This window comes from Paramormyrops kingsleyae, chromosome 19, assembly GCF_048594095.1.
Source record: "Paramormyrops kingsleyae isolate MSU_618 chromosome 19, PKINGS_0.4, whole genome shotgun sequence".
NCBI lineage: Eukaryota > Metazoa > Chordata > Actinopteri > Osteoglossiformes > Mormyridae > Paramormyrops > Paramormyrops kingsleyae.
Window position 1 is genome coordinate 2,587,468 of NC_132815.1, and position 16,369 is coordinate 2,603,836.

At 43.1% G+C, this 16,369-nt stretch overlaps 1 protein-coding gene across 1 annotated transcript; it reads right to left on the bottom strand.

Annotated features, from left to right (window-relative positions):
- Positions 1-12,808: 12,808 nt before the first annotated feature.
- On the bottom strand, positions 12,809-15,066 carry LOC111842989 (5-hydroxytryptamine receptor 1B-like). Its single transcript, XM_023810174.2, has one exon. It carries the CDS (start codon positions 14,551-14,553, stop codon positions 13,402-13,404), a length of 1,152 nt encoding a protein of 383 aa, XP_023665942.1. The 5' UTR covers positions 14,554-15,066; the 3' UTR covers positions 12,809-13,401.
- Positions 15,067-16,369: the final 1,303 nt, after the last annotated feature.

Here is a 16,369-nt window from a genome sequence, read left to right on the forward strand (position 1 = left end):
GTTTTGCACTGCCGCTGAGTGTATATCATTACTGTAGGTGGTTAGCACTGCCGCTGATTAGCACTGCCGCTGAGTGTATATCATTACTGTAGGTGGTTAGCACTGCCGCTGTTTTGCACTGCCGCTGAGTGTATATCATTACTGTAGGTGGTTAGCACTGCCGCTGATTAGCACTGCCGCTGATTAGCACTGCCGCTGAGTGTATATCATTAATGTCACTGGGACTGTGCCCCCTCACTAATTTCAGATGCACTCTGGGATTTTGTTCTGGACACACCCACTCCTGATTCCATGCGTGTGGAATTTGCTTGATATTCCCATGGGTTTCACCCAGGTTTGCTTTTCCTCCCAAAGTTCAAAACTGTGCAATTTGTCTGTAGATTGGTCATTGTGTGTGTGTGTGTGTGTGTGTGTGTGTGTGTGTGTGTGTGTGCACGCGTGTATACATGTGTGGATTATGTTTATATTACATTGTAGGGACTAAATGTCCCCCACAATGTAATAAAAACTGTTTTTTGATGTGGTGGGGACCATTTTTTCAGTCCCCACAAAAGTAACCTCAGTTTTATAAAAATCTATGAGTGCAGTCAAAGAACTAAAGTGTCAAAAGTGTCATATTATGTTTGGTTACTTATGGTTAAGGTTATGGCTGGGTGGGGGTTAAGGTCGTCATTGTTGGGATTAGAGAGAGAATATTTGTATTTTTGAATACAAACCGGAAATAAGCCATTCAAGATCTCCATTAGCCACACTTTTGTTTTAAATAAATCTGATGCAATCTTGCTTGTTTACAACTTTGAAAGCATCATTTGCAGCTTTATAATTAATAAATATTTAGTGTTCATGTTCTGATCAGGAAGTCAAACTTTGACTGTCAATAATCCCCAGGCAGCTCTCTCAGTGGGTTTGTAACATTAGCATCGTTTGCATTGTCTCTCCTTTTGTACCTCAGAACTACATCCTTCTTCCATGCTTTGCTTAGATTTGTTGAGACCATTTCCTGGTTTATGTCAGCCCAGTCTGCAGTCATGTGTTCATTCAAATTGTCAGCATGTTGTCATAAAGGCTGTATTCAGTGTCTTCTGCAGTAGCTGTTCTGTAGCCTGTGCCGCAATCAGCCTGACAGAGATCAGACTGTGTTTCTTATTTCCTCCTTGTCATTCCTATTTTTCAAAGCTCCACTCCTGTCCAGTCGATGCATAAATGTCTCGAGGAACAAACTGCTGGAGCTTGGAGGCCATTTGCTGTCTACCATGATTTTTTTGTTATGGCAAAAGGGCAAGATAGAAATATGACCCATCGTGACGCTCGCGATGAAAGGGCATTTTATTGAAAACACCAGATACAAAAGGAAACCATGAAGGGTCAAAACAAAGGCAGGTAACTAAAACAAGAACTAACTAGGCTACAGCTAAAGACAGAAAAACTCAGAGGAAACATAAATAAGAGACACATGCAGAAAACTAATGCAATGCAGCACATTCAACCTCAACAAAGACCCAGCAAGAACAAAACACAATGACGAATTTAAGCAGAAGGGAAGAGCAGCCATTTAAATCCCCAACTAACGAGGACTTAAACAAGGGGCAGGTGCATGCTATTAATAATCAGCAACCAAACACAAGAGACTGGGGCAACAAGGAACAGGTGAGGGTAATAAACAAATACTGAGGTACAAACACAAGAGACTGGGGCAACAAGGAACAGGTGAGGGTAATAAACAAATACTGAGGTACAAACACAAGAGACTGGGGCAACAAGGAACAGGTGAGGGTAATAAACAAATACTGAGGTACAAACACAAGGAGATGCTAAAACGTGGGATAACTAAAATCATGGATAACTAAAGTACAAAACAAAGGTTAAAGATAGAAGAAATCTTAATAGATAAGCACAACAAAAACAGACACATGAACACAAAACGTCTAACAGAGTGAGGCTTTCCTCTAGCTAAAGAAGCTTAGCCCACTTAGCTACACAGGCCTAGAGAGCAGGCAAACACACTTGGAATAGTATAAGCCTGGGAAACACTGGAAAAACAGAATGGCCAGTGACACCAGCAGCTCAAATGGAGAGATGATGGACTGAATGGAACCCTGACACTTTGAAAGGAGATTGTTGCTAAATTGTACATCGTAACCCAAATGTAAATTCAAGTTATACATTATTTTTAACATTTAATAATAATTTAATTCAGTGTATTTTTATAAAGCGCTCTTCCGAACAATGCCAAAGCACTTCATACATGATTACACAAATACGTAAAGCAAGCAAATATAGATATACTGTAAGAGGAGAAAAAATACCTTCGGTTGGATTAGCAAAACAAGCTTCAAGGTAAACTGGCTGCCCATGTTAACTATGCCAACCAAGTTTAATTATATTAGCAAATATCAGCAGGTAAGTAGGTAATGTTCAAATGTCCATTTCTGGTACAACAATAATAATAGCGACAACAACAGCAAGCTCTGCAAACTCAAACTAATATGCTAATCTTTATCAAGCCTATCTGTGGATGTCAGAGACATGTATGAACTGACAGAAGAGGATAATTGCAATGTTAGCCTAGCGGTTCACCACGAATTACAGAAAAGGTACTAATGGCATCTTACTTTCAAAAACAGAATGTAACATTCGCTGCAGTGGTTTCTGCATAATGACACTGGTAAGCATGGTCGCGGTCTGTTTGAATCCGAGCCATGAATTTTTTTCTTTTCCTTAGTTTGTAAACAATGGAGACGCGGTTCTGAAAGGCAGCCAAGAGCCACTAAGAGTGAGGGCCTCCTTGAATTTGGTACGATTGACATTCTTGGGAAGGCCAGACACACTGTGCCAAGCGAGGGTGCAGTCACCTCTCTTCAGTCCATTTGGGTATGATTCATCTAGGTCAAGCTTCCTGTCCTGGATTAAAAGGAACAGGAAATAAAATCTATTTTCCAAGTCACATAACCTGAACATGGCCAGGATCACTGCTGCCTGTATTTCCCTACTCTACTTATCTTCTTTGTCAATAGCTGAGCTACACTCGCCCGTTTGCTAAGAGGATGTTGCACCAATGCCATTGACATAGGGCCGTATCTGCTCTGGAATGACCAGCACATCAGAATGTTGATGTATTTTCCAGATATCAGCTGAATCGCTAGCAGATACAGATGGGCCTATTCTTTGAATTCTACCTGAGCAATACAACATCTTTAACACCTGCAATTGTATGATTCGCTTCTAATTACAAGAAATTAATTATGTTGAAAAGCATTAAAAGTTATGCATATGCCATTTGTATGACGCCATCAGAGTGGTGGTGGAAATGGAACCAGTATAGTAGTCTTGGGGGTTCCAGGGCTCAGGAACACGCTGCCAGTGACCCATAAAAAATGGTCTGCTCACTGCCATCAATTTTCCAACCTCTTATGTTGGACAGTGTTTTGCGTGATGTGGAGCCATATGGGGCACAATGCAGGGTACAGCAGAAATGGGATGCCAGTCTGTCACAGGGCACAGTGGGTATGGAATGCCAGGCTGTCACAGGGCGTACAGCGGGTATGGGATGCCAGTCTGACACAGGCGACACAGCGGGAATGGGATGCCAGTCTGTCACAGGCCGCACAGCGGGTATGGAATGCCAGTCTGTCACAGGGCTCACAGTGGGTATGGGATGCCAGTCTGTCACAGGGCGCACAGCGGGTATGGGATGCCAGTCTGTCACAGGGCATACAGCGGGTATGGTATGCCAGTCTGTCACAGGCGACACAGCGGGAATGGGATGCCAGTCTGTCACAGGGCACACAGCGGGTATGGGATGCCAGTCTGTCACAGGGCGTACAGCGGGTATGGGATGCCAGTCTGTCACAGGCGACACAGCGGGAATGGGATGCCAGTCTGTCACAGGCCGCACAGCGGGTATGGGATGCCAGTCTGTCACAGGCCGCACAGCGGGAATGGGATGCTAGTCTGTCACAGGGCTCACAGCGGGAATGGGATGCCAGTCTGTCACAGGGCGCACAGCGGGTATGGGATGCCAGTCTGTCACAGGGCGCACAGCGGGAATGGGATGCCAGTCTGTCACAGGGCTCACAGTGGGTATGGGATGCCAGTCTGTCACAGGGCGCACAGCGGGAATGGGATGCCAGGCTGTCACAGGGCGCACAGTGGGTATGGGATGCCAGTCTGTCACAGGCCGCACAGCGGGTATGGGATGCCAGTCTGTCACAGGCCGCACAGTGGGAATGGGATGCCAGTCTGTCACAGGCCGCACAGCGGGTATGGGATGCCAGTCTGTCACAGGGCTCACAGTGGGTATGGGATGCCAGTCTGTCACAGGGCGCACAGCGGGTATGGGATGCCAGTCTGTCACAGGCGACACAGCGGGAATGGGATGCCAGTCTGTCACAGGGCACACAGCGGGTATGGGATGCCAGTCTGTCACAGGGCGTACAGCGGGTATGGGATGCCAGTCTGTCACAGGCGACACAGCGGGAATGGGATGCCAGTCTGTCACAGGCCGCACAGCGGGTATGGGATGCCAGTCTGTCACAGGCCGCACAGCGGGAATGGGATGCTAGTCTGTCACAGGGCTCACAGCGGGAATGGGATGCCAGTCTGTCACAGGGCGCACAGCGGGTATGGGATGCCAGTCTGTCACAGGGCGCACAGCGGGAATGGGATGCCAGTCTGTCACAGGGCTCACAGTGGGTATGGGATGCCAGTCTGTCACAGGGCGCACAGCGGGAATGGGATGCCAGGCTGTCACAGGGCGCACAGTGGGTATGGGATGCCAGTCTGTCACAGGCCGCACAGCGGGTATGGGATGCCAGTCTGTCACAGGCCGCACAGTGGGAATGGGATGCCAGTCTGTCACAGGGCGCACAGCGGGTATGGGATGCCAGTCTGTCACAGGGCTCACAGTGGGTATGGGATGCCAGTCTGTCACAGGGCGCACAGCGGGTATGGGATGCCAGTCTGTCACAGGGCGCACAGCGGGAATGGGATGCCAGGCTGTCACAGGGCGCACAGCGGGTATGGGATGCCAGTCTGTCACAGGGCGCACAGCGGGTATGGGATGCCAGTCTGTCACAGGGCTCACAGTGGGTATGGGATGCCAGTCTGTCACAGGGCGCACAGCGGGAATGGGATGCCAGGCTGTCACAGGGCGCACAGTGGGTATGGGATGCCAGTCTGTCACAGGCCGCACAGCGGGTATGGGATGCCAGTCTGTCACAGGGCGCACAGCGGGTATGGGATGCCAGTCTGTCACAGGGCTCACACTATGGGCAGTTTATAGGCAGTGTATGGCATAAGGAACATTCCTGTTAGACCATCATGACTTCTAACTAACTGAGAAATCCTACTTTGTGAAACACGCCTCTTCGTGGCCAGAATCCAACACAGTTCACAGGTTTCACTGCTCAAGCACACATACTGAACCTGATAATTAGCTCTTCAGGACGTGTTTGATCTGGGAAATCTGTGAACTGCGTTGGGTCCTGGCCCTCTAGGACCAGAATCAGGGGTCGCTGTCTAATTGTACATCTTTGGACTATAGCAGAAAGACGGAGAAACCAGCAGAGGCAGGATTCAAACCCCCAACGATGCCAGGTTGATGCAGCCATGCTACCTGCTGGGCCACTGTACAGCTGGGCATTTAATTCTTTAATTAAAGCAGCGTTTCCGGCATGATTTCATGATTCTGTCTCTGCCCACACAACCTACTACAACTGCAGTCTACAAAGCATCCCAGACCCCCAAAATCTGCCATTTATGGTTGGAGATTCATTATGTCAGAATGGAACACCTGCCTTCTGTTCCATGTCACAGCATTATTAATTTTGCTGCTCCTTCACAGTTCACGGCCTTGAAGGGAGCCAGATGAGACAGTCATCTTTCACGGAAACGCCCCCGGGCTTCCTTTATGTTTCCCATAGTGCCGCACCCCAGACCCCGACTCGCAAGGCATCCGTCTGCTTCTCATCTTGCGTTTTTGTCTTGCGATGATATTCAGCCTCCTAATACTGTAAATATATGGCAGTGGCGTAGCTGTCTACCGGTGATGAACACGTTCTTTTTTTGAGCCAAATTAGAATTAGTGCACCTGCTTCCAGTACTGACGTATCGTGCGTTCTTCAATGTGTGAATTTTCCATTGCGTATGAAAGAAAAAAAATCTTCAAATATCGGTGTGAGTTGGAAAACAGAAGTGAAATGAGGATTTGCTACTCGTATTAAATATGTGTTTTTTTCAATTATGTCAATAAATATAAGCTTATACAGCAACAGATGGGTCTTGCTCCTAATATATTGAGAGTTTCAGTTTCCATGACAACCTAAGGGCAGATCTTTCTAAATCTACACAGCCATTAAAAAGGTTTGACGATCCTTGATCACAGCCATTCTCAAGTGAGGGATGTTCAACATTGCTGACATCCAGCCCCAGTGAGTCTGAAATAGCACTCTGCTCCTGACCGTGGCTGGACCACCTCCCAATAAATTCAAGATCTAAATATGAGTGCTAGGTAAGAAAGGATTATCACTCTGTTTTTTATTATTTTTTTTCTATTAACTTTGAAACGTATGGCAGCAAGATGCTATTTATAAAAAAGGCAATTGAAGGCAATTGAACTTCTTTGGAAAAATAACCACAAACAACTATAAATCATTCTGTGAAGAAAACCTTGCTTGGAAAAATCTGCTGCACTGAATTTTGTTAATTGATTAAATGAAAACAATGTACTTCACATTGTATGTCAGACAAATGGACACAGTGATTTATTTCACGTATAGTAGTAGATAATTGTGGGGAAATTGAACAGGGTCTGTGAACATGGATGATTATTCAGGGATTCTTATTAAGGGATCATTTTTCTCGGAGGAGGTGGGATAGGGAGGAAATTGGATTTTTTTTTTGTGTTTTTAATGAACATAAAGATGGACAGTTCGCATGTAAACCCCTTGTCGTACAGACGCTTTATTACACTTTATTATTTGAATGTGTAAAATGTGTCCCAAATCCATTTTATTCATTTAATCCATTTAAGCTCTAAGTTTGAATCTAGTGGGACATTGTCTGTTCATACCCAAAACTAACATTCTTTAAATACCAGCACTTTTGAAATTGTTGAGGGTAATAAACTAAGATGGTTCTTATTGAATTTCTCCATGGTGCAGCACAAGAAGCTTAATTCCAGAAGCGGAGTGAGATGACATTTCAGATCAATGATTTGAATAAAATGTGCTGCCCCTTGAAGTGCATGGCTTTTAGGCGCTCCCACACATGGCTTTTAAGCGCTCCCGCGCATGGCTTTTAGGCGCTCCCGCGCATGGCTTTTAGGCGCTCCCGCGCATGGCTCTTAAGCGCTCCCACGCATGGCTTTTAGGCACTGCCGCGCATGGCCTTTAGGCGCTCCTGCGCATGGCACATGGCTTTTAAGCGCTCCCGCTAATAAAACGTTGCTCCCGCACATGGCTCTTAGGCGCTGCCGCACATTACTTTTAGGCGCTCCCGCGCATGGCACATGGCTTTTAAGCGCTCTCGCTAATAAAACGTTGCTCCCGCACATGGCCCTTAGGCGCTGCCGCGCATTACTTTTAGGCGCTCCCGCGCATGGCCTTTAGGCACAACCCGCGCATGGCCTTTAGGCGCTCCCGCGCATGGCACATGGCTTTTAAGCGCTCCCGCTAATAAAACGTTGCTCCCGCGCATGGCTTTTAGGTGCTCCCGCGCATGGCTCTTAGTGTCGCTCCCGTGGCACCGTTTCCTGCAGGAAAGTCCAGATGCAACATCAGCTGGAGAAAAGTTTCACTATTGATTTTATTCCTGCCTGTTAGCACCTACAAGTTAATGAAGATTCCAGGGCTGCAGGCTTGGAGCTGGGATTTCAGACAGACAGAGCTGGCTCTCAGCACCAAGAGTGACCTCGGGTCCCATAAAAACTGAGGTAAGGCTCTCTGTGCAAAATACTGATTGGGGGGTACTTTTGAAGCTAACTTTTTGTAGCAACTATAGCACCAGTGGCGGAATAACTGTACACTGTACCCTGGGGCAAAAATGGACCATGTCCCCCCTTACAAATTCACACCGAGAGCCTGCCTATGCCAGTTGCAGCAGGTGCAGATGATGAAATTTAAGTAGCCTCTGAATATCATACCCATCATGCACTGCAGTAGTTAGCAAATTCCACAAGTATGCTTTTTTCATTAAATACACGCCTTGGCAACAGAGTTTGACTACAAAACATTATAAACTATTACATTTTATAATAGTTTTAAGTATTGTACCAAATGGTTTTTGTGTTATGACTCCCACCATAATTAGATTGTGTACACAAAAATGACAGTTATAAAAGTAGCATGTCACAAGCCTATATATTGTGCATATGCAGATGGAGGGGGCCCTTAACATTGTTGGCTACCTGTTTGCCCCTGCATACTGTAGCATAGCTATCTGGATGTTTGCTTTTTTCTTTCAGGCATAGCATGTAGCATAAGATGTTACTATAGGATTGTCTGCATCTGCCTTCCTTTCTACTATGGAAGCTGACTCAAAATTATCCTTCTTCTCTGTCACCAACGGGATGATTTCTCTTAATTTTTTGAATGACATTTAGATTTGGCCAGAGGGTAAGCCAGTTCGGGGGGGCTTAACTGAACGGACTGGAACATTTTGATAGGCGTCAACGTGGCATCAGAGAGACAGCCTGAGAGAAAAGTCAATAAAGATCAATAATGGTGTGAAAGGGTTGCTCTCAAAAACACAGATGCGACACATCTCTTAGATGTTGCGCGTGGGCGGCCTCATTGTGAGCATTTTAGGCTCGCTGCCAATTAGAATTTGAGGAGAAAGTCGCTCATTGGCCCACTCGCCTCTCATATTAATGTGTGTTTGTGTTGAGCCCTTGTAAAAATGGGCCGATGTTCTAAAAAGAAGCATCTCATGAAATAATGATAAGATTGTTGGGTAACCATGACATTGCATTAGGAACATCAATTTTTGTTGAGTGCTTCTATGTGTTTGTCAGAAACAAGAGAAGAAAATAATTTTAGTCTCAAAACATCTACGAGATGAGAAGAAATTCTAATAACGGTAAAAGCTTGATACGTGAATATTCAATATGTGGAACTGAAGGTTTCAATGATAGCAATGCTGTTGAAGCACAACCCATACAAATCGGTAATGCTGGCGTTACCTAAGACCGTGAGCAGTCAGCTTTCAAACGAGAGGCTCCAAACAGGAAACGGTGCCTTGGTTTGCCTCCCTGAACACCCTCCCTCAGTCCTACTGCTTATTTTAACGCCCTCTCTTAAACTTAGCTTGACTTGAATGTTACCTGCTAAAAATCTCTACTACAGCTTAATTACCCGCAGAGTCTTCCGCTCTCCTGCGGCGCTTGAGCCGGCCGACTGAGGCGTCCGTCGCATTTTAAAATGCCCCACAGAAATGTCAGCGATAGCAAGATGCTTCAGAAAGCGCATAACTCGCAGTAATACAGCATTGAATATGCAGTAGTATCTGAGTTATAATCTGGAAAAAAAAAACCCTGTTTAATGCACAGCTATGGGAGACGTTTGCTGTGTAAACTAACGTACGTCTGACTGCTGAATGTGGCGGAAGGACGTGGGGTTTGCCGGCATGAATCTTACAGCCGGGATCCTGCTCTCAGGGGCCTGGGTCTGTCTTACACTGGCTGCACCAGCTCAGCCCATCGAGACTGGGTGACATTCGTAGTCAGTTCAGCCTCACCCTAATATTAAAGAGCGGCACGCCTGTTGCACATGTGATAAATGGTCTGCGCTTTTATCACTTGGGTGATTCTCCATCCCGCTTTCTAGCTGCAGGCGTGTGTCATGAGAGAGGACACTGCATGAAGCAGTTTATTTCCCTGGTGACTCTGCACTGGCGTGCTGCTGCAGTTGTTCTGAATAGCACATAGCCCCAGTCTCTTTGCAAAACTAGCAAGCTAGTTTGAGGCTGCTTGTCTAAAACTAATTCTGTGTAATGACACACATCCCAACCTGGTATCCCAGTCAAAAAATGACTCCCCACTTCCCGGGTAGTGATTGCTCTTCGTCTCCTTCTTCTTTCTAGCTCCCCTTCCTGCTGAGAGCACCAGACACCTCCGCTATGAATGTCACGGGTTTTAACGCCAGAGATTATTCGCTTTGTTTTTTTTTTGGCAAATGCTTGGGAAAGCGTGAGTGAATCTTACAGTAACTGTCATCAAAGACTTGGAACTGTCGACCTCTGGAGCTGAAGTCTTGCTTTAAATTTCGTGATTCTGTCTATCAGGAATTTTGTTGCTCTTCTGGAAATTGCAAAAGGGAGGGCTGTCCCAAGCTGATGGACCAACCAGGGTCCCCGTAACACAGAGACATGTTGATTAGGGAGATTGGATTCTCACTTTGATAAAAACCATGCAATAGGGGCAAATTCTGTTACCAGAATCGCTAACAGAACAATAACTTCTGTTAGCGATTCTGAGACACCAGTTCGATCCATATATACATATATTTTATGATGATCAAAATCTAATATCGTTCAGTAAACAAGATTAGAAAAGCAAGCCGTTGCATTGGATTTTAACTATAGTTTCACCTCCTCTATATATCTGAGAATGTTATATATTTGAGCATTCAGGTAAAACATTGACATTATAAATAGCTTAAGACAGACAGCAGTAAAATAGTTGGATAACCTTAATTGAACCACAATTTATCTAGAATACAACCTTTCTTGGAATCTGTGGATGGTTTACAGTACTTATCATCAGGATGTTTTATGCTGTTTTTCTAATAGATTTTATTAAACATCTTGAACCGGACATGTGAGATAATATTGCAGAGTAAGATATTACTTATTCTCATTATGAAAAACCATTCTCATGCTGTGCTTCCATGAGGTGTAGACAGGCTGTCAAGACCCAGAACCCTTGGTAGTTAATTTCATCTGGTCATCACCAAAAATGCAACAATATTCTACATTATTACGTATTTCCTCTAATTTGCTTTATTTGTATATTTAAACCTTTATCTCAAATTGAAACACCTTAGTTGTAAGAAAATGTTCCTGTGAGGGTTACAATGATCAGATGTGACACAGTCAATACAAAGTAGAGTACCATTAAAACTTATACATTTTAAGGCATAGAAAAAGCTTCATGAATCATAATTACATTTAATGTCCCACCCACCTTAATGGCTATTTACCTTTTTTGCTTTTAACTCATAAATAAAACCAAGTAAAATATTTTGAGCACTCGATTTTAGGCATCCCTGTACAGAAACATTCCTGAATTAAAATAATCCACCAAAGTACGATAAGCATAAGACATTAAGTTTATATGATTATTTGAGTGTGTTTAAATAAAGATTAATAGCAGTGCTGTGTAACTTGTACTGACTTCTGGGTCACTGACCCCAGCAAAACCATTACACACCCTGCAAGGTTCAACACACTTAAATAATAATAATGTTAATATGTATAATTTAGTGACACGCTTCAGTGAATTTATCAAGGATGAGTAAAGGTGTAATTCAGGCTCAGGATTTCTAGAGCAACTAACACCTCTTTGGTCCTTTTCTTACTTTCCCCAAAGAATATAACCAGTCAGTGGTGTGTTATTTCTTTATTTGTTTTTCACCTTGCAGTAACAGCAGTGGTTTGAACCCCACCTGTTTTTTAAATGTAATTCACACATAAATGCTAAGGAAATACAATGCATTTGGTTTTATGCAAAAAAAAGCTGAAATGACATAATTTCTTTTTTTTCTTGAATGAACGATGAATTGTATTATTTAGTATTGCAATGCTATGCCTTTCCATACAAGACTGAGTCCATAAATATCTTTTAAAAAACGTCTAGCCCATTTCAGTCACTTTAGTTGTAAAAGATCTCAATTGCATTTTTACTTTTCAGAACTTATCAGAGGTAGGTAATGTAACTAATCTGTGGCAGTGTTTCTGACAGGATGTATTTTATTTCCAAAGATGCTGCAATTGCTTATTAGTACATGCTGGCTTCTGTAAACGGGTAATTAAAATGTGTTTTACAAACATGTTGTGATATGTTTACAATACAGTCCAGGACTGGGCACATTTAGAGGTTTGTTACAATCATTATAAACCTGTATTTTTTATATTCTTTTATGTAGTCGGTATATCCATAAACCCACATATATTAATCCATATCAGAAAAAATAGTAAACAAAAAGGAAGTATACACAAAGGTAGACATACACAGAAAGCATTTCATTTGAGTACTTTTAGAGAACAACAAATTGAAAAGCAAACAGCAATATAGAAAGGAAAACATAGAGTAAATGTTACATATAATGAAAATATGCAAACACAAATTTGGAAAAATAAAATCTTGGCCGCAGTGAATTGATCACATGTCCATTCTATCCATGCCAATATTAACCCTATATCTGCTAACTGTATAAGTCAAATTATACTTGATTGCCTTGACTCAGTTCATTTTAAATAGTAATATGCAAATATGTTGTGAGAGAATATGGATCAAGTAAAAATTTTCCTCCCAATAAGGAATACAAGAAAATTAAAGTCAAAGCACGACAATGCGTAATGAAGATATGCAGATGAAGAGAGAAAATACAAGGGGCAGGACAGCATCAACCGAAACAAGAGCGTGCTGTTCGCGAAGGTGTGCGCGAGCTTCATAGGGAGCTATTTAATGCGCTGTGTAGAGTGTTGATGGTTCTTTCAAATCCGACTGTGTCCGTCACCAACAAGAAAGAACTTAAATAAATAAATAAATAAATAAATAAATAAATAAATAAATGCACGCACACATACATACATAATCACAGCAGCCTCTGACAACAATCTTGCAGCAAAAAGCACATTTCTTTTAAGTCGATAGTAACTTCAAATTTACATTTTTATTATCAAACAGCAACAGGCTCAGGCAGTTGTGAAAATTCTACCTGGCCTTCAGCACAGATCAAAATCGGCGTGAATGACCTGTTAGTTCGCTGTTCGTCGTCTTCAGAGCAGCAGATACAAAGCGGAGTGCCAGTACTGTGCTGTTTATTTGTTATTCACATTATTCATTAAGATCGCTAACACATCTGTCACTCTTGATTGTTTTTCTCATCTAATGAGCATCAGCTACATAGAGTGCATCAATTATCTTATGAAGATATTCTGTTATTTATAGTTATCAGACAAACCATTATGAACATGATGTACCTGGTCAGTTTCATGACAGCAGAAATACTACAATTTCAATATACATATATTTTCATTCTACATAAAGTTTTTAAAACCGAGCGCATATTTCTCTAGCCGACTTCTTACTCATAGACATTAACAGCGTTTTAAATAATGCTTTTTGTAAGTAGCCTATATTGTTTCTGACACACGTGCCTGGCTACGGTTCTGGGTGCGATATCATGAGAGACAGCATCTAAAACGTATTAGTTTGTGAAAAGCCTTCTTAAAATCTTCATTTGACATAGTATAAATGATCGGATTTATTAAAGAATTGAGATAACCAAGCCAGGTGAATACATCAAACAACTCTGGGTACATGCATGATGTACATATTGGCACCAACAGCGTGTAAATAAAAAACGGCAACCAGCATATGATATAGGCGCCCAGGATTATCCCCAAAGTTTTGGTGGCTTTTCTCTCCCTCGCAGCAGAGATCCTCTTTTTCTCTAAAAGCGAGTCCGACACGGTCACCTTCACCTGGGTCGGGCTGCCGGACGGAGCGCGTTCGCGCGCGGTGATTTCCTGCGTGCCGTAGTTCGGGGACGTGCCGGACGCCGCGGATCCCGGCGAGTCCTCGATCAAGTGCGCCGAAGTGAGCCTCTTCCCCTCTTTTTTCAGCGGCTGTTTTAGGATCCTTTTCCTGGCCTCGACGTAGATCCTACCGTAGAGCACAATAAGTAGCAAGGTGGGGATGTAGAATGCCCCAAAAGTTGAATAGATAGTGTAGAAAATGTTGTCATTGTTCACGTTGCAACTGTTCAGCTCCTCGGCTTTCACATGGCGCCAGTATAGGGGCGGCAGGGAGATGGAGATGGCTATGACCCAGGCGGTAACTATCATCCCGGCAGCCCGGGCTGTGGTCCGCTTTTTGGAGTACTCGATGGCATCAGTTATCGCCCAGTAGCGATCCAGCGCAATTACGCACAAGTGAAGGATAGACGCCGTGCAGCAGGATATGTCTGAAGATAACCAAATGTAGCAGACGATCTGTCCTAATGTCCATGTGTGGCTCACTGTGTACACGACACTTATGGGCATCACCAGGATGGACACTAACAGATCCGTGACCGCCAGCGAGGCTATAAGGAAGTTCGCAGGAGTGTGCAGTTTCCTGGACTGGTAAATGGTGGCTATTACGAACGCGTTAGACAACGTAGTGGCAAAAGTTATGACGGACAGGGTTGCACCTAAGCCGGCCTGAAAAGCAAGATTGGGAGATGCCCCGCCAGGTTTGGATGTGTAATTGGAATTGGTGTCGTTGGCTGAAGTGTCCAGTATTCCGACATAAATGACAGGCGTCGGGTTCAGCTGGCTTGGACGCTCCATCCCTGACGAGCAGCTAGTCGCTGGTTAACGTAATGTCTTCATTCATATTGTTTGGCGTTTTCCCACACTGACAAAAGATAATTGTTTTTTAATTGAAGTTAGTATTAGTCCATCTGAAATTTCGCTTTAGTGATCACTTATTCCATTCAAAAATTATATAGTGGTTAAGGGAAGGCACTTTTCCTTTTTATATATAAAATTTGTTAAGCTGGCTTGTAAGCAGGGTATCATTTAGCCATTTACATCTCCATTCAGTTTCAAAATTTTAAATGAATATAGCTGAGAGATATTTTAATAGACAGTTGCATTGTATTCCATTTAGTCCTTAATGCGGTTTAAATAACGAAAAGAAATGTAATTAATTAAAGTAGTTCAACAAGTTTAAATGTAAAAATCATAGCATGTTTCGCAGTTTTTCCTTTTTCCTTAGCCTAGATATTTTAGTCCATTGTTAGAGGCGTTGGGATCAGTTCTGCGGATTCGGTAGTACTTAGTTGTACTGGTCTGCGCAACTTGCAGCTTCACTTTATACAGCCTTTGCAAGCAGAAACTGCCCGAACAGGTCGCAGTACTCCTCTCTCACTCCTCTCTCACTCCCTTTCTCCCCGAAAGGAGAGCGGGATGAAATCCACCGGGTCATAATGCCCCTGGGTTCCTGCTCTCTGCGCATGAAACCTTGCAATCGTTTGACAAATTAGTATTCAAATACAATCGCTGTTAGAACAAAAATGATTCAATAGCTGAAAAATATTTCACAGATACCTATCTCTATGTTCTAAAACCCCTACCTCAATCTAAGCATATAAAATCCAGAATTAACAGAAACCATGTTTATCAAATTATTACTTTGGAAACCCTTATAAACATATTTAATACTTGTGTTGCATTTGACATAACAGTTGGTATCACTCATTACAATTTGCAATTAATCATGCACTTTAAACGTCAAAAGCACTAATTCTGAAATCCATCCATCCCTTTTTTTATAGCTGCTTGTCCTATGTACAAATCTTAATCTTGCATGACCAGAAAACATGACATAATTCTCTCTCTAAACACTAACCACTCTCTCTGTCTGGGAGATAATGTTCAAATTGAATCTGCATTCTGACAGTCAGCTCATTGCAGGGATCCCTAGACCCCACTTTCACTCACTTTTAATATTATACATTCAAGAACATCACAGGTAGAGTTAGATGTTTGCATTTGGGGGGCAAAAATGCATCTTGCTTATTTTCAGGATCTATCCTCCCTTGTCCTGTTCTGTCCTTTCCCTGTTTGACCAGTGGGTGTCACTGGTCATCCCGTTCTGTTCCCTGTGTTTCCCTAGATTTACCCCTGGCTATATTCCACACCACTTTCCTTGTTCCCTGAGCCATCGTGTGGTTGAATGGGCTGAGCGTGTGGCTGTGAACCAAGTATCCACTTAGGACATTTAGAGTATTTGTGCCTCAATTTTTTAGTAAACCCCACATTTTATCGTGTTCCTTGTGTTTATCAACTAGTTTAGTCGTTGAGTTTAGTAGCTTTGTTCTTAGTTTCCCTGCCTGTGCCCAGTCTTGTATCTATGTTCCTTGTATCTCCTGGAGTTTGAGTCCCTAGTGTTTGATTGATTGTAAGGTGCAATATGTCAGCATATAACACAATTTTAACCTCACAACAGCATCCATTTACTGAGACAGTAAACAGCTGCATTTAAATAACTAAAAAACAACTGCTAAATCTCTGCATAATACTTTCTATTAGCTAGGCAAGTAACACATTTGGATGCTGAAGACATGGCAAGAAACCTTTATTCAACAATGATATCTTGCCA